The sequence below is a fragment of the Mauremys reevesii genome, linkage group 2 (genome assembly GCF_016161935.1).
Source record: "Mauremys reevesii isolate NIE-2019 linkage group 2, ASM1616193v1, whole genome shotgun sequence".
Classification (NCBI taxonomy): Eukaryota; Metazoa; Chordata; order Testudines; family Geoemydidae; genus Mauremys; species Mauremys reevesii.
In genome coordinates, this window is record NC_052624.1 from 284,589,054 (window position 1) to 284,610,506 (window position 21,453).

A 21,453-nucleotide genomic window follows, 5' to 3' on the forward strand; every position below is an offset into this window, starting at 1 on the left:
GCTGTGTCCCAAGCCCCATGTTGCTAACGGCTGAGGGGGAGTCTCCTTGGCCGAAGTGGCAGGATCTGCGCATTTGGAGCACGAAGATCTATCGTTGCTTTAACCGTGAGGTGCCGGTTCTGGGCGGTGACAGGGTGCGCACAGATCGGCTGGTGGCAGTGGCTCTGCCTGGGGGGAAGTGTTACAGGACTGTATTGCTGGCGAAAGGTGCCGTGTCGATGGATCCTCTGAGACGCAGCCCAGGCCGCAGTCGTGCAAGGCGCTGCCCTGGCGGCCCCCTATCTTCATGGCTCATTTGCTCCCAGGCCGCTCTGCTGAGGCTGCCAAGCACTGGGCCAAGGCAGTGCAGTGGGGGCACGGTGGTGCAGCCCCCCGGGACGTGGGCTGAGACCTGGACTCGGGGCTGGATGGTCAGAGGGGCTCAGCGCAGCGGGGGCACGGTGGGTGCCGAGCCCTTGACGATCTGGCCCCAGGCCCCTGTCGCTCTAGGAGCAGTTCAGCGCTAGCTGAGAGGGGCTCTGTCCCCACTCCCAGTTCTCTGTGCTCCGGGGCAGATGGCTGCCATGCGGCTGACCCTGCTGAGGCGGGGCTGGAGTGCGACCTGGCCGTGGCCTGACTTTGTGTAGTTTGCTGATTTCACTCCGTCTTGCCCGGTGGCTCAGCCAGCGAAGGACCTTGTGTCACGCCCCTTCTGGAGGTCTGGCTCCCTGCGCGCCCAGGGAGGCCACCGGCAGTCACTAACCTGTAGCCGCTTTGGGATGCTAATAATGATACTGGAGCAGATTGGACCGGGTACATGTGATCACCACTGCCCTCTAGCGTATGGAGTCAGAGCTGTTCAGCTGTGTGTCTCAGGCCCTGTACTGTTAACAGCCATGGAGATTCTCCTGTAACTCAGGTGGAAAAGGCCTGGGCTTTCAGAGCAGGCAGGTCTAATTCTAGCCGTGCTGTCACTCTGCAGTTCCACGGAGATTTGTTTTATTCCCTGGTGGTGGAAGGGTTCGTCCGAGCAGCTTCCGTTTCGGTATTGCATCGGTTACCTCAACCATATTGCCACGTCTCGCCGGTAGGCAGCATACCCCCTGCGCTAAATGCACTGTGCGGGGCAGAGCCAACCTTACTGGAGCAGGTGGAGCCATATCTTCCTGCAGGCCTGGATGAGCTAATGACCCCCCACCACCCAAACCCCACTGCTGTGAAAGCCACGAATGAGTTGGCCTCGGATCAGTCTGTTTGGAGGCACCTAACCTGTTCCTTGGCCTCTGCACTGTCCAAGCAACAGCGTGAGAACTCACCTAACCTATCCTGCCCTGAGGAGCTTCCAGGCAAAGAAACAGACCACGGGGAGCGAGGAGAGACTTAGTGAGGAAAAGGAATGTGAATCCTGGAGGGAAGAGAGGATGTTCCTGCCTTCGGAGGGCAGGAGGTAGGAGCTCGGCTGGGAGAAGCCAGGGAGCAGCCTGGAGAGTGTAGCAATAGGATCGGGGAAGCAGGCGGTATCATGATCCCTTTTCACAGCTGGGGACGCTGAGGCACTGAGTGGGTACAGGACCTGCCCTGCCCAGTCCAGGGTCACGGAGTGAGTCGGTGTCGGTGCTGGTACGAGAACTCCGCCGTTCCTAGCTCTGGCTCTCCTGCTAGCCCAGGCACAGCTAGCTGCAGCCACTAGCGGGGCGACGGACCCAGCGTCCCAGCCACGCTCCGATTCTGATAGCGCGAACATCCCCCGCGAGGCTGCGATTGGCTGCGGGCTTTCTCCTCACTTCCTGTCCCAAATCGCTGTGTAGGATTGCTGTGCACCGTTATGTGGCTGAGATGTTCTGCACCAGAGGTGGCTGCACTTCAGTGGTGGATGAAGGGATTGATCCTGTGTATAGTACCATGGGAGCCTTCTATGGAAAAGTTGTCTCGTTAGTCAGATCCTGTGTGTTGTGACCCGCTGGTGCCTGTGAGATGGGAAGGTGCCCAACACCCCAGAAACCCTCTGGGCCCAAGCTCTGAACTTCCCTTTCAGAGCTTGTAACCCTTGACGGTGCGTTTAAATCCCAGGGCAGGTGGGTGTTAATATTAGCGTAGGGCTGGAGCCGGAAGCCCCACTGTGCTGTGTAAGATGCAGGCCCTGCCCTAGGCAGCTGGCACGTGGTCTGCCCTGGGGGAGCAGAAATAGAGCCCCAAAGAGGATTTTCCCAGTCAGTGACAGAGCTGGGGATAGACTCCAGCTCTCCGAACTCCCAGCCTTGTACCCACGACAGGAGCGGATCAGAACCAGAGCTTTGGGTGAGGGAGAGATCTCAGTGCTGCGCGTGCGGCTGATCCAGATGGAGCCAGAGCCCTGTCACAGCAAGCGGCCCGCGCGGTCAGTGTCCTGTTCCGGCACTGGTGGAGTTGGCTGGCCGCTCCCTTCCGAAGCAAACACGGGACAGAAGCTGTGAGAGCCCAGTCCTGCTACAGCCCAGAACCTCAGTAACGTCCAGCCGAGGCGGCTGAATAACCACCCAGATAACCGGAGCTCTGGGCCTGCCCGGCCTGGCTAGCAGACTCTGCTCTTCCCGCCCAAACTTGTGTTTGTGGACTACTGAGGCTGCTGAACTCGCTTTGCTTGTGAGCGACCTGCTGCGAGTTCACACGTCCTGGCGTGCAAAGCTAGCGTGCTGCTGGCGCACAAGGCAGGTCGGGCGGAGAAGCTGATCGGAAACTCCCGGGAGCCGCTCTGGCTGCTCCACGGCTCCAAGCTAACTGCCTGCTTCTTGTCAAAGCCAATATTTGCTGTGGAGCAGGGCCCTGCAGCCGGCAGGCTCCCTGCAGCACCGGTCCGTGAAAGCAGCTGCATCGCCTCTGCTCTGACATGAGAGAGGCGGGGCCCTGCTCTGGGAAGTGTGCACACAACGCTCTCGCATGCACCCACGTGCACGTTCATGCTCCAGCAAGCACGCCCATGCTCAAGCACTCGCAGCCCCATCAACACGGGCTCTCGCCTACACCTCAGAAGACAGCTCCATGCTAAAACACGCACTCATGCCCAAACGTACATCCCCTGTCAAAGGACACCCTGCTCACCCCTGCTGCTCATACGCACCTGCACACACACACGTTCAAATGTAAGCACCATGGGGCGCGCCAGTGCAGGCCAAAACAGTCACTCGCACGCACCCAGCATCCGTCACATGCCACAGCACTCACTTCTGTGCACCAGTGTGCACTCCCCAGTGCATGAGTGCCAATCCCCCGGCCAGACGGCTGGGGAGAGACAGACAGACAGAGACACACACACTCTGCAGCCCTTGTGATAGGGGGGTTTCTGTTGCTGAAGGCAGATGAATAGGGGAGAATCTCTGGTCTAAGGGCCCTGGTGAAAAGCCCCAAAATGTGCCCCCTGTGCCCCCAAAAGCTCAATCCAGCAGGTGAATGACAAGAGCCTGCATCTTATAATTATTTAAAAGCTCTTGGCTTTTGAGCCAGTCTCGTGACCTTCTGGGGCAAACTGCTGGGTTTTGAACATGTGGAGCGGGTAATGCCTGGAGACAAGGTGGCAGCTGGTATCAGTTCTCCTGGCCATGGGGTGGGCCGCGTGTGGGCGGGCTGGGCGAAAGGGCCAGTCTCTCTGTGTTAGAGCGTCAGTGCTGGCCCCGGAGGTCTCGCAGCGAGTGAGGCTGGCTGCTTCTGCGCTTCGAGCAGGAGGGAGCTGGGAGTCAGGACACCTGGGTTCTATTCCCGGCTCTGCCCCTGACTTTGTCAGTGAGACCCTGGGCATGTCCCTTCCCTGTCTGTGCCCAGGGTCTCCCCATTGGGATCAGCCCCAGTTGCAGCCCAACAAGCCCTGCCAGCCCCCTCCCCCTGCCCGTGGCTAATCCCTTCCCAGAGAAGCCTGAGTCCCAAATCCCCTGCCCTGTAAGCAGCTTTGGAATTATTTGGAGCTCTTTAAATACGCCATGAAACCTGCTGTAAAGAGGCCTAAGCTGATAGTAACCCCCTGCGATGCCCCTGCAGCGGGGCTGCCTGGGAGTCGTGCCTGCCAATCCCCTGCCCCCCAGCTGCCAGCCGTCCACGGCCCACAACGCCCTGCCCCAGCTGCCCAGGTGTCATGTTATCAGCACCCCTCCTCCCAGCTGCCCAGGCATCGTGCCATCAACCCCCCAGCTGCCCGGGTGTCATGCTATGAACAGCCCCCCACCCTCTCTGCTGCCTCATGTCATCAATCCCCCCCCCAGCCACCCAGCTGTCACATCAACAAGCACCCCCACTCCAAGTCTCTGTGCCGGGGGGAGGGTCCCTTTGGCTGGCGCTGCTCCATGGGGAGGAGACAACGCCCAGCTGGTGCAGCCTTTGCCCACTGGGCTAGTAGCGGGCTAGAGGCCGGGATCCCCGGAGCCGGGCACAGTCTCTCTTCCTCGCCTCTTTGCGGGACGTTGTTTCTGATTCCTGGTCCCGTGGGGGAGTCTCTCCCTCGGCCGCTGGAGCAGATGATGTTTGGGTCTTGATCTCGCCCGTGTCCCGCTGCCTACGCGGATGCTCCTCTCTGGACTGGGTGCCTCCCTGCCCGTGGGCACCAGTCCTGCCGTAGCTGCACCCGTCACTGCGGGGAGCGGCTGCCAGCTTGTCCCTTCCATGCAGGGAGCCGGAGTGTCCGGCTTGTTGGCTTTGATTTGCTCTCCTCAGTGACTCGTCTGCTCTGGCCTCCTGAGTGTTTCAGGGCCGAGTGGGGTTGTTGGCTCCCTGGTATCCGCCCGGGATGAGCGATGAGCTCCGGGGTAGATGGTGCCCACGCAGGAATGCGCTGTCTGATCCCCGTCAGTTTCTAGTGGCTGTTCTAGGGGCTTTTCCTCAATTGCTGGGGGTTTGTGATGGGGGCCAGCTCCTCTGGCAGCTGGGGGGGACCGACACTCAGCTGGGCTATTGTTTATTTTATTTGGATTGGACCAATGTGGGTGCAGCGAGACAGTCCCTGCCCTGAAGAGCTCCTGGGCTAATGGGAGGGTTTATTCTCCCCCGTTCAGATGGGGGGGAGCTGAGGCGCAGAGCACAAGTGATGTGCCCAAGGTCACACGGGAAGTTGGTGGCAGAGGCAGGAATCGACTCCAGGTCTCCTGAATCCCAGCTCGGTGCCGTGGAAAAGCCATTTTGGGCCCCCCACCCTGGTCTGCTCCCTAGGAGCCAGTGCAGAATCGCTCCCTGCCACCTGCCCAGAGTAGCTGTGAGTCACCCAAGCAATGGGGCTCCCGGTGGGAGACGGTTGCACAGCTCAGGACGTCTCCTGCTCACCTACTTTCCCGCTACTCAGCCTCCACTTTCATTCTTGTCCTCTCGTTAAACCCCCTTGTCGCCTCCTGACTGGTTTCCCTGCCTCCTGCGGGGCTCGGTTCCTTTCCATACCCAGCCTCGTTCCACTCAGCCACTGAGCTCCGACTGGTCCTATGGGGCGAGCAGCCCTGGGCCTCTTTGCCCCATTGCTTGGGTAGTGCTGACCGCTCCCATAGGCCAGTGCACCGGGCACAGCTGAGCCCCAGGCCTGTTGGCTCCTGGGCCTGGGCAGTGAGGCCAGCGCTCCATACAGGATGCAGCCCAGCTGCGTGATGACGTGGCGCTGCTGCCTCCAGTGGTTGGCCAGCGCCATGCCCGCCTGGCAGCTGGGAGGAGCGAAGTGGTGGGAGCCCAGAGGTCTCTGCTTGCAGAGCCTCGGAGAAGCTTATTATTATTTATTATTATTTAAGCTTAGTACCAATGTGGACACAAGAACAAATAGATATAAACTGGACACTAGGAAGTTTAGACTTGAAATTAGACGAAGGTTTCTAACCGTCAGAGGAGTGAAGTTCTGGAACAGCCTTCCAAGGGGAGTAGTGGGGGCAAAAGACATATCTGGCTTCAAGACTAAGCTTGATAAGTTTATGGAGGGGATGGCATGATGGGATAGCTTAATTTTGGCAATTAATTTGGCATTTGATTTTTGATTATCAGCAGGTAAGTATGCCCAGTGGTCTGTGATGGGATGTTAGATGGGTGGGATCTGAGTCACTACAGAGGATTCTTTCCTGGGTGCTGGCTGAGTCTTGCCCACATGCTCAGGGTTTAGCTGATCGCCATATTTGGTGTCGGGAAGGAATTTTCCTCCAGGGCAGATTGGCAGAGGCCCTGGAGGTTTTTCGCCTTCCTCTGCAGCATGGGGCACGAGTCACTTGCTGGAGGACTCTGCACCTTGAGGTCTTCAAACCACAATTTGAGGACTTAACTCAGACATAGGTTAGGGGTTTGTTACAGGAGTGGGTGGGTGAGATTCTGTGGCCTGCGTTGTGCAGGAGGTCAGACTAGATGATCATAATGGTCCCTTCTGACTTTAGAGTCTATGAGAAGCGGGCGAAGGCACCTTCTCCCAGCAGGGACTGTGGCATGGGATCGTCGCCGGCTCCCCGTGAAAGGGGCAGGGGTGGGCTCAGGCCAGAGATGGTTGAGGAGATGGGATCTGAGCTGCAGAGAGATGGGGCAGTGTCTGTGCTGGGGGCTCGTTTCTAATGTTTTCTGGCACTGTCAGCCCTGGTGCTGCTTCCTGGTGCAGTAGCGGGGGGAGCGTGAATGCAGATGAGGTGCCAGGGGCTGCTGGCGATTTACCCTCTCCTCTGAGCAGGGCTGGATGGCACTGTGGGTGGGGGGGGTTAATGTCACCAAACTCCACCCCCCACACACACTTCGCTGCATGGCTCCAGCCAGCACCTGCATCCATCACCCCCTGCAGCCTGTCTGCATGGGTCAATTCAGCGGCTCCCTACCATGCAGCGGGAACCGGGCTCCCCTCCTCACCGGCTCTGGGTTGGACGGATGCTCCCAGCGCAGAAGCAGGCTCATCCCGAGCTGGGCATCGCAGGCAGCTACCCGGGCCTGCGAGACTTCAGCAGCTTGGAGGCTTAGTGCCTCCTTCGGTGAGCAGATGGACGGCTGCCCACTCGCCCTCTCGGCTGCCATGGGCCCCGGATGAAATTTTAATCAAGCCGAGCGTGCTTTCTGCTTGTTATGCCTTAAAGGGACTGGAAGGCAATTAACGAAGCGCTGGAGCGAGCGTGAGCTCTGGATGAAGGCGCCCCGGGGCCAGGCAGACAGGGATCCCCTCCTTGGCCCAAATGATGCCTGGTGGCACCTGCCCTGGCCTTTAATACGGGAGGTGCAGCCTGCTGGGACTACAAGGGCTAGCGGCAGTGCATGCTGGGAACTGTAGTCTCAGCCGGCCACCTGCTGTGCTGGTTCATTTTAGATCCCTGCCAGCCTGCCCCGGGCACCATCAGCTCTGGCACCCGTCCAGTCGGTGCTTCTGGGATGGTTCCAGAGAGGGGGTTGCACCGCTCTGATCTGTGTATAGCGGGGCCGTGGGCACGGAGCGTGGTTCCAGTGTGGCCTGGCTTTCCAGGGGGAGGGATAGCTCAGTGGTTTGAGCACTGGCCTGCTAAACCCAGGGTTGTGAGTTCAATCCTTGAGGGGGCCACTTAGGGAACTGGGGTAAAAATCTGCCTGGGGATTGGTCCTGCTTTGAGCAGCGGGTTGGACTAGATACCTCCTGAGGTCCCTTCCAACCCTGAGATTCTGTGAGTCAGTCTGCAATCGAGTTGGGTCCAGCTTAGGAGCAGCCCACCCAGCACACAGAGCCTGCAGGGTGCAGCTAGCGTTTGGACGGCTCCGCGGCAGGCTGGATTCGCTGCCCAGTTCGGGGTGGCTCGTGATCAGCAAGCGGTGCGTGCGGTGTTGAAAACAAGCATCTATTAGCCACAAGTAGATGCTCAGTGTGGGAATATCGACTCCCGGATGTGGCCTCATTGCTCCAGTGACAGAGCATTGGATGGGGATCAGCAAATTGGCCATGGCTCCTGCCCTGCTGTGCTGGACGCTTGCCCCGAGAATGGCTGGGGGAGGGGAACGGCAGGGCAGAGACCTGACTGGGACCAGCCCATCACACTGGGATAAGCCAGCGGCTTCACTGTCCTAGGAATGGTTGCACCTGTGCCAAAAGCCCTGCACTCGGCTGGCCTAGGCCTGGCTTGCTGGGGCCTATGGGGTACACGCAGGAGACGGGGCTGGGCTGAAATGGGAATAAAGGGGGCTCTCTGCTGCACACACACCGACCCAGGAGTTCGCTCCCAGCCTGTGCTGCCCATTGGCCCTGTTACCGGTCTCCCAAGTCCTTGGCACAAGCCATGGCAAACAGGAACCAGCGGGAACTGAATCTCTGGCAGCACAGCCCATGAACAGGGACTGTGAGCGTACCCAGTGTCTGCGCTTGGCCCGCCTGGAGGGTTGGAGTCTCTGGGGTGGGCAGGGGCCTCTCTCCTTAGTGCTCTCTGGGACGGGCCCAGGACACTGGTGGGTGCAATAAAGGTTACTTCTAGGCACTTCCATGGCCCCTTGCTCCGCCCCGCATGGATTCATCCTCCCGGGCAGGTGAGGAGGGCTCCCCTCTGTTTACACCGCTGCACACAGTAAGTGACTCTCCCAGGGTCACGCAGGGAGTCTGTGGCAGAGTCAGGAGTTGAACCCAGCTCTCCTGGGGCTGTGCCCATGAAGCTGCGCGTCAGGACAGGAGGGAAGCCTGGCTCGGGGGTTAGTGCAGGACTCAGCACCCTGCTCCCGTCCGGGTCACAGGATCCAGTGCCCGGGGAGTCCTCACCATCTGCAGGCTGCTGAGTGAGCCGAGGTCTGTCTGGGGACGCGTCCTCCCGTTGGCAGGGTCAGCACCGGGATGGAGAATCTTGGCAGAAAAAAAGGCGAGGACGGAACGGGCTGGGGCGAGCCCTTCCACCCCGGGGGCAGCAGCTCGCACGGCCCCCGCCCCTGCTGCATTGCTGCCAGGGTCTTTGGTGTCAAGGGCCAGCCCAGTGCCTGTCAGCAGAGAGCAATCGCCTCTCCATCCCTGGGGCTGGGGCTGGGGCTAGGGAGGAGGGTGGGCCTGCCCTGGCGTGAGCCCTCCTGGGGGGTGGCGCTGGCATTCGGGGCTTTGCTTGATTGCTGGAGACGGGAGCCAAAGCCTCTAATGGGTTTAGGAGGTGCTGAGCTGTCCCTGCCTGTTCGGGGGTGGGGACGGGGGCACAAGGACCCCAGTGAACCGGTGAGTGGGCCATTGTCCCTGGCCTGGCTCCGCCCGTGCAGAGCAGCTGGGCCTGAGCCTGGGGTCCGGCGGGCCAAGCGGGTCTCCCACCCTTGCCGTAGCAGGAAAGACCTCGCTGCCTGGGAGCGTCTCCTGCTGCCCTGTCTCCTTGTGACCACGGCTGCCCGTCTCCAGCCCAGGGGCCCCACCCTGCCACTGCCCCCTCACCTGTGGGGCAAAGGAGACCCCCCTCGCTGTGCTCCTGCTGGGCCGGCTCTGGGGCAGCACTGGGCTCTGCAGGGCCCCTGGGCCTAGTTAAGGGGATGCCCCGGGGCAGGTTTGTGGGGTGTCAGAGTCTGAAGGGGGCAGGGGACAAATGGCTGGTGGTGGCCCAGTCCTGGGGCTCCTGGCCACCATTGTAGGCAGCGGTCTCTGAGACAGCTCTCCTGGTCCGCATGGCTGTTCCAGAGGGGCAGGGGACCCTCCCTCCCATTGCTACTCTTTGGGGCGGGGGCCACTGCTGTTCTGCCAGTGGCGGCGGAACTGGAAATCAAGTCTCCCCAGACAATGACAAATTAGCGACAGCAGCTTGCGAATCCCCAGCAGAGCGAGCTCTGGGGGTGTGTCCCAGGCACCAGGGGGATCAGGGAGCGGGAGCTTCTGCTCTGGAGGTCTCACGGAGTGTGGGGGAGTCAGGGCCCTGCACCCCTCTTCCTGGGATTCCCCGTGACTCTCAGCCAGCCAGTAAAACGGAAGGTTTATTGGACAGTGGGAGCACAGGCTAAAACAGAGCTTGGACCAGGACCCCTCAGTCAAGTCCTTCTCGGGGGGCAGGGAGCTTAGACCCCAACCCTGGGGGTCCCTGAGTTCCACCACCCAGCACAAAACTAACCCTAAAACCTCCTCTTGCAGCTCTCTGCCCCCAGCACCTCCTCTCTTTTGTCCAGTCTCCCGCCAGAGGGTGTCACTTCTCCCAGCCCCGCTCCTGGCTCAGGTTACAGCTCAGGGATCTTCCTTCAAGGGAAGCCCCCCATCCCCAATGTAACTCCCCTGCAACATTCCCAGGTCAATCCACCCCGCTCCCTGGTGCCTCACGGGAGGCCAGCGCCCAAGCCACTGGAGCGTCTCTCTCCTGCCTGCTTGCAAAGTTTGGGGCTGGCATGGGGTGCGACACCCCCCTCCCCCCACCTTGTCTAATAAGCTCTATGTCCCTTTAACAACACCTGGGGAATGCGGTGTCGCTGCTCCCCCATCGCTCACCACCCCACACCCTGTCCCAGCCGGCTGCCTAGAGGAGGGGATTGGTGCTCAGGGATGGAGAAGGAGCTGGGATGGGGCAGGGAGGGAAGGCTGGGGGTGGGGGAGGATTGGCGCTCAGGGATGGAGAAGGAGCAGGAGTGGGGAGCTGGGGGCAGGGAGGGAAGGCTGGGGGTGGGGGAGGATTGGCGCTCAGGGATGGAGAAGGAGCTGGGATGAGGGGCTGGGGGCAGGGATGGAAGGGTGGGGGAGGATTGGCGCTCAGGGATGGAGAAGGAGCTGGAATGGGGAGCTGGGGGCAGGGAGGGAAGGCTGGGGGTGGGGGAGGATTGGTGCTCAGGGATGGAGAAGGAGCAGGAGTGGGGAGCTGGGGGCAGGGAGGGAAGGCTGGGGTGGGATTGGTGCTCAGGGATGGAGAAGGAGCAGGAATGGGGAGCTGGTGGCAAGGAGGGAAGGCTGGGGTGGGATTGGCGCTCAGGGATGGAGAAGGAGCTGGAATGGGGAGGTGAGGGTGGCTCTGGGCTGTGGGAGCCCAGTCTGGGTTGGGGATGGATGGGCAGGACTCACACGTGAGTGTTGCCGTCTGGTGGATGGACCAGTGTCCAGGAGCAGGGCCCTGCCGCTGGGGCTGGGCCGAGGAAGACCTCCCCAGGCAAGCGCGCTGTTTGGAGCCAGGGAACCTGGTTCTAGTCCCAGCTCCGCAGGGGCGGTGGGGCTTGGGGCAGGGGATCCGTTCTGCGTTGGCGATATTCAGCCCCCGCTCTCTGTCTCTTTGCCAGCTGGTCTAAAATGGCCCTGCTTGTCGCGCCCCTCCTCCTCCTGGGCCTGCTGGCGCTCAGGGCCGACGGCTGCCCTGCCACTTGCCGCTGCTACAGCATGACTGTGGAGTGCGGCTCCCTCGGCCTCAAGGAGATCCCGGCCAGCATCCACCCCTCCACCCAGGTATGGCTGGGCACCCCCAGGCCCACCCAGTTTCATGTTGGCATCCATCCAGCAGGCTCCCTGGGGGGAGGAAGGGTCATTATCCCCTTCTACAGAGAGGGAAACTGAGACATGGGGCAGGACCAGCCCAAGAACAGGGATGGAACCCAGGTGCCCATTATTATTCTGGTAACGCTAGGTGCTGTACAGACAGAATAAAAAGTCAGTCCCTGCCTAGGTTAAGTACAGGGCACGAGACAACAGCTGGCTACAAGTGGGGGAGAACAAGGATACGATACTGGTTCATGGCAGGCAGTTGTCTCAACACACCCATGGCCGAAGACAGCAGCTCGTGTTGAATGCGCTAGAGAAGGGGGAGCCGGGGGAGGGATCCAAAGAGAGGGGGCGATGTGGTCACCGGGGCCGGCTGGGAGAATGGTCTTTGCAGCAGCATGGAGAGGAGCGGGAAAGATCGGGGCCAGAGAGAAGGATGGTGCCTGATGGAGATGCTGAGAGCCGGGGCGAGGTTTGAGTGGGGTGGATGGGAGAGGAAAGGCTGGATCATAGTGATGTTGTGCATAGCAAGGACTGGTCTGCACGTAAAAATTAACTCGACTTAGCTGCAGCACTTAGGACTGGGGAAAATGTCATGCCCCGAGCACCTAACTCCTGGCGTATACTCCACGGGGGCTGGGTCAGAAGGGGCCGTCGGCAGTAACAGCCCCACCCCGTCCGCTGGGTGAACCGGGCAGCAGGCCCCTCGCCAGCCGGCAGCCACCGAACGAGGCGAGAGAAACCAGGAGCGAGGAAGGAAAGGCCAGTGCTGTGCTGAGCCTCAGTGCATTCTGGGTAAACCCTGCTAGAATGCCCCCACGTGCACAGGGACCCGACCCCGGAGCACATGCCCTAGTGACAGAGCTACTGGGGCGTTATCCCTGCCCGGGCTGGTGTGGGAGAGCCCTTGGCCAAGGCCTGGCATGCGGGGGAGGGAGGGTCTGTCAGTGCTGGGTTACGGCAGGGAGAGATGCATCTGTTTCTCACCATAGGGCAGGGAGGTTGCGGGGAGCTGGGGAAGGCAGTGCCCCCCTGGGGGGTGGAGCCAGGGCCTTGCTCTCACCCCGTGTCCCCTCCGCAGACTGTCTTCCTGCAGGATAACAGCATCACGCAGATCCACCAGCAGGACCTGGCCGCGCTGCGGGGCCTGCAGTACCTCTACATGCAGAACAACACCATCTCAGCGCTGGAGCCGGGCGCCTTCCGCAGCCAGCAGCACCTGCTGGAGCTGGCCCTCAACGGCAACCGCATCCACCTCCTCAACAGCAGCATCTTCAAGGGCCTGGAGCACCTGCGCGTCCTCTACCTGGCCGGCAACCAGATCACCAAGCTGCTGGACTTCACCTTCTGTGACCTGCAGGTGAGAGGGCGCTGCCTGCGTCCCCTGATGCCAGGGGAGACAGGTGCTCTGCTCCTGGGATGAGGCCGGGGGAGGGAGCCCCGGCTTGCCTGGGCAGCCTGGAGCGGTGCTAACAGCACTGCCAAGGGGGCTGCATGCAGTGCCAGGGCACCTAGGGTGGGGTCATCGGGATTCCCTGCCCAGCCCGCCCATGCCCACATGCAGTGGACGTGCTCGTATCCAGGCGATTGCACTGGGTTTTGTCGGCGCTGCTTCCAGTGCCAAGCGGAGACCCCGCTGCCTGGACTCAGACTGCGGCTGGCTGCAGCTCCCGCGCCTGTCCAGCCACCGAACACAACAGACGAGGGGCTGGAATGGCCTGAGAAACAGATGTGAGTCTGGAAGCCTGGATTCCCCCACCCCGTAATGCGGGAATCATGCTCCCCCATCTCCCAGGGGGTGGTACATGGAAAGAGCTGAGCCTCCAGGGTCCCTGTGAAACTGGGGGGTTTCTTGTGGCTCACAGCGTGAAGGGCAGCGGCATTCTGGATGTGTGCATGGGGGGAACGTGTATGCGAGTTAGGGTGGGAACCGGCGGGCGTACCTCAGCCTCTGTGTACGTGGCAGTGTGTTTGGTGGGGGGACTCGGGACGTGGATGTGTGCACAGTGACGTGCCTGCCGGTGCAGGCGCGTGTTTGCATGTGTGCGCGCGTGTCGGGCCATGTCTGCTGGTGAGTGTCAGCCCCGCTGGCCTAGCGAGCAGCCGTTGCAGGTGACCCTCCCTCCCCGTGCTCCGTTGCAGAGGCTGCAGGAGCTGCACCTGCAGGAGAACAGCATCGAGACGCTGGAGGAGCAGGCGCTGGCGGGGCTCTCCTCCCTCGCCCTGCTCGACCTCAGCAAAAACAACCTGCGCACCATCAGCCGTGCCGCCCTGCGCCCGCTCATCAGCCTGCAGGTGCTGAGGCTGACAGGTAACCGCCCTGCTCACCTGTGCCAGGGCTCCTGGCTGCTGCAGCGCCACCTGCAGGTCAGGCAGGGAGGGGGGATCTGCTGGTCTTGTTGCTTGGCAGGAGCAGGGGCTCCCTCTGAAAGTCCAATAATAACCTGTGACCAGGCCCTGACCCTGGCTGGACCCCTCCCCCCAGCATTGAGGGTGTTGGGGCCCCCGCAGCTGTCTGGCCTGGATGCCACGAAGCAGAGCAGGGAGCTGGCAGAGAGAGCCAAGGCTCTGGGCCAGGAGTGGGACTGCAGGCTGCTGAGAGGGGCCTCTCCCCTGCCCCTGCCCCCGGCACAGCAGATGGGGCCCTGGCTCGGGCAGTGAGGCCTGGGGAATTAGCTGCCCTGGGGTTGCCCCCTGTTGTCCAGAGGGGTAGAGGGTGCTGACTGGTCCCCCAGGATACACCCCCAGCGATGGTGTCATTCAACATCTCTCCACCTGACAGGCGTCTCTGAGAGGCAGCGGATCTAGCAGTTAGCGCCCGGGGCGGGGAGTGGAGAGACCTGGGTTTGATTCCCGGCTCTGCACACGCGCCCTGTGGGACCCTGAGTGTCCCCCACCGCAGTGCAGCAGGGACGATAGCACTGGGGTGTGGAGGCTGAGGTGCCGAAGCTCCCTCAGAGCAGGACGTGCTGGAGAGGGGCGAGGTGTAACCAGCCTGCCCCCGTGGGAGATCAGTCGCCCCTCAGCACCCCTCACCTGTGCTCAGCCCAGAAGCCCCCACTCCTGGACCACCCTGCGGCTCTCCCTGCAGGGAAACTCCCCCAGCTTCAGCCAGACTTTCCTTCGACTGAATTTCAGCCCATTCCCCCGAGCTATCCACCCCGGCTCCCTGGAGCTGCCAGCACAGCTCCCTCCGGCCCGGCGCTCCGTCTGGACCTGCCTCTTCGTCAGCCAGCCCCTGCGTTGGCTTGGGGTGGGGGTCAGGTGACTGGACACCATCCCGACTGACCCAGCTTCTCTTGGCAGCAAACCCCTGGCGATGTGACTGTGCCCTGCACTGGCTCGGCGCCTGGATCAAGGAGGAAGGGCAGCGTCTCCTCAGCTCGCTGGACAAGAAGATCGTGTGCTCGGAGCCCCCCCGCTTGGCCTACCAGAGCCTGCTGGACATCTCTGGGAACAGCCTGATCTGCATCCCGCCTGTGGTGCAGGTGGAGCCGCTGGAGGTGACGGCCCGGCTTGGGGACGACCTGCGGGTCTCCTGCCAGGCCTCCGGCTACCCGCAGCCGCTGGTGAGCTGGCGGAAGGTGGCCCACGTGCGGGCAGGGCCCGCCACGGCGAGCACCAAGCCGCTGGGCAGAAGGGCGGAGCTGCGTGAGCGCGGTGGCGGGGAGCGCTTCGACTCGGACACGGGGAGCGGGATGCTCTTCCTCAACAACATCACGGTGGCCCACGCCGGCAAGTACGCGTGTGAGGCCTCCAACCCAGGCGGCACAGCCCGCGTGCTCTTCCACCTCATGGTCAACCTCTCCCAGCAGCAGCCACCGCCGCCGCCGCGCGCCTACCCGGCCTCCGTGGACGTCAGCCAGGAGCCCCTCTACGACATGGAGAGCATGGACTTCAACGCCCTGAGCATGGCCACGCAGACGGCCATCGCCGTGGGGATCTCGCTGCTGGCCCTCGTCGCCCTGCTCCTCATCGTCATGATCTACAGGAAGCACCGCAAGCGGAAAAAGGCCAAGAAGGAGGAGAACATCCTCTATGTCAACGACTACTCGGACGGGCCCACCACCTTCGCCCAGCTGGAGGAGTACCGCGACGAGCGGGGCCACGAGATGTTCGTCATCGACCGCACCAAGCCGCTCTTCGCCACCTACAAGGACCCCGAGGGGCTGGCCGGGGCCTTCCCGGGGCTTCCAGAGCCGCTGCAGGACCAGGCCACGCAGACCCTGGAGGGGGAGGAGGAGGGCGAGCGGGAGGCCAGCGAACTGTTTGTCAATCAGGGACTCGCGTTCCAGCCGCAGATCGCCTACGAGATCCACTGCTGAGGCACCGTGGGGAGATGGGGGGCGTTAGGGCAGGGCAGTGGGACAGACCCCCCCGTCCCCACTCCAGTGTGCCTGTGACCCCTGACCATTCTCCTGCGTCCCTGTAGCTGGGATAGCCTCTGCCCCGCTGTGATTTAGGGCGAGCGGAGAGGGAGGCTGCCTGGGCATTACCAGCACTGGGCATGGCTGGTTCCAGGGGTGGGGGGGTTAGACAGGCCGTCTGCCCAGCCAGACGGCTGCACTGCGGGGTGACCCCCATTTGCTCCCGGACTCCCCTGCATGGCTAGAAACACTGTGAAGCCACCCAGGGCCCCCAGGGCGTCGCTGGCCTGGCCAAGGGCGGGAAACGTCTCCCGGAGCTGAAAGAATCGCCGGAGGAGGGGGAGGGGGAGTTTTTTAATGAAAGAAATAAAATTGCGTCACTGTCAGGAGAAGTGGAAAAGCGCCATATTTGTAGGACCTACAAAACCCAGCCTGGCTCTATGGGCACCCACACGCGCTCCTGTCCGTTCTCCGCAGGCGCATGACGGCCAGAGCTGGGGGTTGGTGCGCCTGGCCCAGCCCTTTCTGTTACTCTCTGCAGGGAGTGGACCCCCGTCACTTCCAAGCCACCCAGCCTGGGCAGAGCCTCGTGGCTAGTTCTAACCCTGGGGCGTCCTCCTGGGCTTAGATCCCCTTCCCTGGGCCACCTGAGTCCTCCCGTGTCCCCCGTTGCTCCCATGTACCCCAGAACCCCAGCTCGGCTGGGGGCTCTCCTAGCTTCCGTGTTCTGGCCCAAGGTCGGGGCCGCGGCTGAGCCACCGTGACTGTGCGCTGGGACAAACAGAGCTTTGCAAACCGAAGTCCTGAGAGGCCAGAGCCGAGCTGAGCATGAGCCTGAGGTTCAGCAGCTTCTCGGGCTGGGTCGAGTCCCTGACACCATCTGGCTCCTGGGAGCCCTGCTCATGTGGGCGACGGCTCCTGCCCCACGATTGCACTGACATTCCTGATCCCCCCCAGCCTGCTTCTCTCCCGCCCCCGACTGCCCCCTGTCTAGAAAGCCGCCCCGTGGGTGGAGATGGTCAAAGCAGGTGGCCTCAGCCTGCAGGGGTGACGGCTCTCAGCGGCTTTCCCCGGGCAGGCCTGCCAGCTGGAGCGGAAAACAACAGCCAGCGCCCGACAGCTGACACGGGCCAGGCACGGGTGTTTCATTGCCGTGTAGACAGACACCGCCCCCCCGCCCCCAGCCACTGAAGCAGCACTGCTCCAGCAGGGGAGACGCAGTGGGCGGGCGGGGGGGAGGAGAAAGTGGCTGGAGAGTGAGATAACCAAGAGCCCCCCCCACAGACACCAGCTAGCCAAGTCTTATGTGTGTGAGTGAGATTTACCAGCACAGGACTCCTGGGTTCTGCCCCCAGCTCTGGGAGGGGAGTGGGGTCTAGGGAGTTAAACCTGGGAGTGGAGTGCGGGGGCTGGAAGTCAGGACTCCTGCAGCCTAGTTCTGGTTCTGGGAGGGGAGTGAGTAGGGTGCAGAGGAAGAGGGGATGGAGGAGCTGGAGGGAAATCTGAAGTCCTGGGTTCTTCTGCCACTGATTTCCTGGGACAAGGTGGGTGAGGTAACGTGAGGCATCTCTCTCTCTCACCAACAGAGGTTGGGCCTATAAAAGATCTCACCTCCCCCACCTCAGCTCTGTACTCTCTTGGGGCTGACAGGGCTACAACAACACTGCAGCCAACTGATTGCCCGGGTGAGCCGCTCACCCGGCTCAGGGCCTCAGTTTCCCCCTGGCTGAAGTGTGCCTGTGGGCTGGCAGCACTAGTCAGCTCCTGGCTTGGGTGAGTGTCTGGCGCACTGGTGCTGCTGGAGAAGCTGTACGTACTCTAGCTTTATTGAGATTGGCAGGGTAACAAACCCAGGCACTGCCCCCTCCCCGCCCAACAAGGGGCGTGTGGGCCTAGTGGCACCGCACTGACCGGCAGCTCCACGCACTGTCCGACTCCTCCTCCGTCTCGCCCCCGCTCAGGACGCCCACCGCGGAGAGGTAGGCCCTGGTCTGGTAGCCCCGGAACGCCGACTGGATCCTGACGGCGGCCGCCTTCTGCTCGCGCAGTGCCCGCCGCGCCTGGCAGCCCCGCCAGAAGGCCTGGATGCGCGTGGCTGCCTGCACCAGCCGCCAGTACCGCTTCCTGGTCTTGAAGACGCGTCTCTCGCCCTCGGGCTGGCTGGTCCAGAAGCTGCTGGAGAGCCAGGCCGCGGCTGTGCCCTCTGCATCCTGCTGGCGCTCGGCGCTCGGGAGGAAGCTGGCAGAGGAGTGGTACCTCATGGCACTCAGGTCAGCCGTGCTGCGCCTGCCCCGCTCCCTGCCCCGGGTTGCTGCCCGGGCCACACAGGGGCGACCCTCCTGGCCTTTCTCCCTGCCCTGCTGCCACACTTTGGGGGCAGCCCGCTCTTCAGCCACCATCTTGCTTGCTGGAGGGGTGCCCGTCCAGTGACGGTGCCCCTTGTAGTGCACTTGCTCAGCCCTCTCCGTACGGCGGGCCCCGGCTTGCCGGGCCTGAGCACGGCCATGGCCAGCTCCGTGGCAGGCTCGCTCAGCAACAGCACTGTAGCCGGTGCCCTCCCTCCTGGCGCCGGGGTGGCCGGGTGCCGCCTGCCAGGGGGGACCCTGTGTGTGGTAATAACGTCCCTCCGAGCTGGCATCCGACTGGCAGGCCGTGCCCTTCCCCACCCCCTCCAGGACCCAGACCCTCATGTTCCGCCCGCACTGGGGGCATTTCTTGAAGTCAAGGGAGGCCGTGTCCCCTCTCTGCGCCAGGCCTGGCAGCTTCTCCCTGCCAGCCCTGCACTCCCCTGGCCAGCGAGCAGGGAAGCCGAGCGGCGCCTGGGCCCCCCCGAGTCCCTGTGTCCTGGACGGCAGCCTGGTGGGGGGCGGGGGCGGGGCCTCCTGCGCCCCCATCATGTAGTTGACGAGCCCTCGGTACGTCCTGCTGAAGAAGTCCCTCAGGCTGCTGGTGGGGCGGAGCGCGGCCCTGGCGGGGGCTAGCTCCTGCCTGGTCCGGTAGCCCCGCCAGTGGGCTTGGATGGTGGTGGCGGCTCTGTGGCTCTCTGCTAATGCCTGGCGTGCCCGGTACCCTCTATAGTGGGCTTGGATGATGGTGGCTGCCAAGTACTGGTTGTGGATCTCACACCGCACCCTGTAGCCCCGGTAGTGGGCCTGGATCACCACGGCCGCCTGCTCCTCCTCGAGCTCCGGCTCGGCCCAGCCGTGCCCCCGCCCGGCCGGGTAGCCCTGCCAGGCAGTCGCCTCCACCCTCTGGCTGGCCAGCCGCTCCCTGGCGAGGAAGCCCCTCCAGGCGGCCTGGATGGCGACGGCCGCGTGGTACTGAGCGCGCAGCTGCTGCCTGGCCTGGTACCCGCGCCAGGCAGCCTGGATGATGGCGGCCGCTGCGTCCAGGAGCATGTCCCACTCGTCCACCAGGACCTCGTCGAAGGAGCTGGCCCGGTGCCTGCTGTGGCGCCGACCGGGGCTGAGTCTGCTTCTGGGCCGCTGCCGCCCCGCAGGGGTCAGCTCCTCAAAGCTCAGCTGGACGCGGCCGTGCCAAGGGCGTGGGGCTGAGGGGTACTGCTCAACGGCCTCCATGCTGGGGGGGGAAAGCCACCTGTCAGGCCTGACCCCCCAGGATGGATTTCCCCGTGCCACAGGGCCCTGCTTCACCTCTGCCTCTGCTGCGATGCCAGCAGCACCCCGAGGGGAGCGGGGCAGACAGCTGGCTGGGACCATGGATACTCCCCCTCCCCCCGCCGGGTTTGTCACTGCCAAGCCCCCGTTCGGCCCAGCCCTACAGCGAGAGCCCTGGCTGGTTTGCCCAGCACCGTGGGGCCCCGGGGTGATGCTGCAGGAGACATAAATGATCATTAAGAACAGATGTGAGATGCTCGTGTGCTATGAGCCCCCGTCATGGGCAGCATTGTCAAGGCTGATGCACAAGGTCAGGGAACGCCATGAGCTCAATGTCGTGCTGGGGAACCCCTCCCAGTGTCCTCCCTTGTGTGCCCAGCGTGCCTCTGCTCAGACCCGAGCAGCCTCATCCCCAGAGAGCACAGGGCTCCACAGCAGCCATAGCAGGGTGGGGGCCAGCCGGGCCACCCAGTGCCTAACACAACAGTTCTAATTCACTGACACCTGAAACGGCGAGGCCTGGAGCAGCAATGGCAGGAAAGGACGTGTCTCCTGCCCCATCCAGCCTCTCCTGGCTCATGCCTGGGTCTCAGCTGGCTGGGGGCTGGGGCAGCTGGCAGCGGTACTGAGCGGGCAGTAGCAGGGTCCAGGGAGTGGTGAGGGCAGGGCTGTTGGGGGAGAGGTGTCTGGCAGATCCCATGCTTGGAGGCCAAGGCACAGGCTAGTGGGGAGATGGCTGAAAGGCAGCTGTACGTTGTTAACCCGTGGAACTCACCACTGCATGATATTAGCCTGGAAAGTTTTTTTAAAAGGCTCAGCCAGAGCAACCTAGACCTGGGGCCATGAGCTGCGCATCCACTCACTAGGACTGACAGAAGGTGTGATTCCTGGCCACCAAACTGGGCTCATGCAGGGTCCCCCTGCTCTCCACGCCCCACCCTGGCAGAGATTAGGGCAGAACTCAGGCCAGCAGGGCTTGGTTCAGCTATAGCACCCCCGTACGCCGCCGGCACCCCCAGACACACTGGGAATGGGGTGTGCGAGGCTGCTGCGCTTGGCTTGGTCTGGGTCACTGTCCTGTGCGGCTGAGGTCATTCCTTGCCCTGACTGTGCCTTTGGGCTAAGGGACGCTTTGTCCCAGCACGCTGCACAGGGCATGGCCTACCTGTCCCCAGGGGAGCATCCCAGCGCTGCTGCTCTCAGGCCTCTGTGAAGCTACTTGCCTGGGAGGGCATCACCTGCAACAGATTGACATCTCTGCTGGGGGAGGGCCGACTGGAGCATTAGAGAACAAACGGGGAGCCCCAGGCCGGCCATTAATTGGCATTCACATGCCCGAGGGCCTGGTCCTGTCCAGCCCAGGGGTACGGCATTGAGGGACTGGGGCACTTGCAAAGGCGCAACATCGAGGGCGAAACAGAGCTTCACGTTTCATGCAAATGCAGGGTTCCAGCCCGGGTGCCAGGGGCTGGGGTCGGGCGTGGGTGAGTGCCCAGCCCAGCCTGCCAGGGGCTGCGGGGGGGCATGACCCAGCCCTGCAAAGCCCAGCCAGAATGGCAGGGGCTCGGGTTGGGGGTAATCCATCCGTGGAGGGCCTGGTCATCGTGCCAAGCTTCCCCGCCCCCCCCAACCCACCCCATTCCCAGGGCGAACGGTCCTGAAGCCTGGCTGCACCTGCACTGAAGTGGGGAGCTGGGACGCCTGCTCCGGTGCCAGCTGCGGGGGCCTCCCAGCTCCTTGTCTCCTGCCGCCGCACGCCCAGGGAAGGCTGATGTCTCACCGTGTGAGGTCATAGTGACTCTGTTGCCATGGCCTGTGAGTGACCAGTCCAGCTGTGGGGGAGGGGTGTGCCCTGGCCCTGCCGTGCCCAGCCAGCACTGCCAGCTGTTTGTGGGGGCACAGCTGCACCAGACGCCCCAGTCCAGGGACAGGCGCAGTCTGAGGCCCTGATGAACCCATACTGGGCTGGGGTGGGGGTGGGGGGCACTCGATCGCACAGCTTGGGGGCACGGGGTGCCCAGCCACGTCTCCTGCATTGGAACATGTGATGTTACATGTGATGTTGGCCTGATGATGATGTCATGGCATAGGTCCAGCAGTGCCAGATTTTGTGGGTGGGGGGGAGGAGGGGGCGGGACGACCCGTAAGCCAGCCCTGGTCTCCCTGATATTTTTCA

General features: G+C 62.8%; 2 protein-coding genes across 3 annotated transcripts in view; one reads left to right on the forward strand and one right to left on the reverse strand.

The window, feature by feature from the left end:
• Positions 1-16,873, forward strand: part of LRRC24 (leucine rich repeat containing 24) — a 28,923-nt gene extending 12,050 nt beyond the window's left edge. For both annotated transcript variants that reach the window (XM_039527993.1, XM_039527992.1), the window contains exons 2-5: positions 11,098-11,260; positions 12,375-12,653; positions 13,436-13,604; positions 14,600-16,873. In XM_039527993.1, coding sequence (XP_039383927.1) covers positions 11,108-11,260; positions 12,375-12,653; positions 13,436-13,604; positions 14,600-15,618 — 1,620 coding nt within the window. In that variant the 5' untranslated portion in view covers positions 11,098-11,107 and the 3' untranslated portion in view covers positions 15,619-16,873. The remainder of the gene's footprint in view (positions 1-11,097; positions 11,261-12,374; positions 12,654-13,435; positions 13,605-14,599) is intronic.
• A 597-nt stretch (positions 16,874-17,470) lies between these two features.
• IQCN (IQ motif containing N) lies at positions 17,471-21,066 on the reverse strand. Its single transcript, XM_039527991.1, has 2 exons — positions 20,952-21,066; positions 17,471-19,239 (listed from the first exon to the last, which is right to left on the reverse strand). Exon 2 carries the CDS (start codon positions 19,236-19,238, stop codon positions 17,553-17,555), a length of 1,686 nt encoding a protein of 561 aa, XP_039383925.1. The 5' UTR covers position 19,239; positions 20,952-21,066; the 3' UTR covers positions 17,471-17,552.
• Between the last annotated feature and the right edge of the window lie 387 nt (positions 21,067-21,453).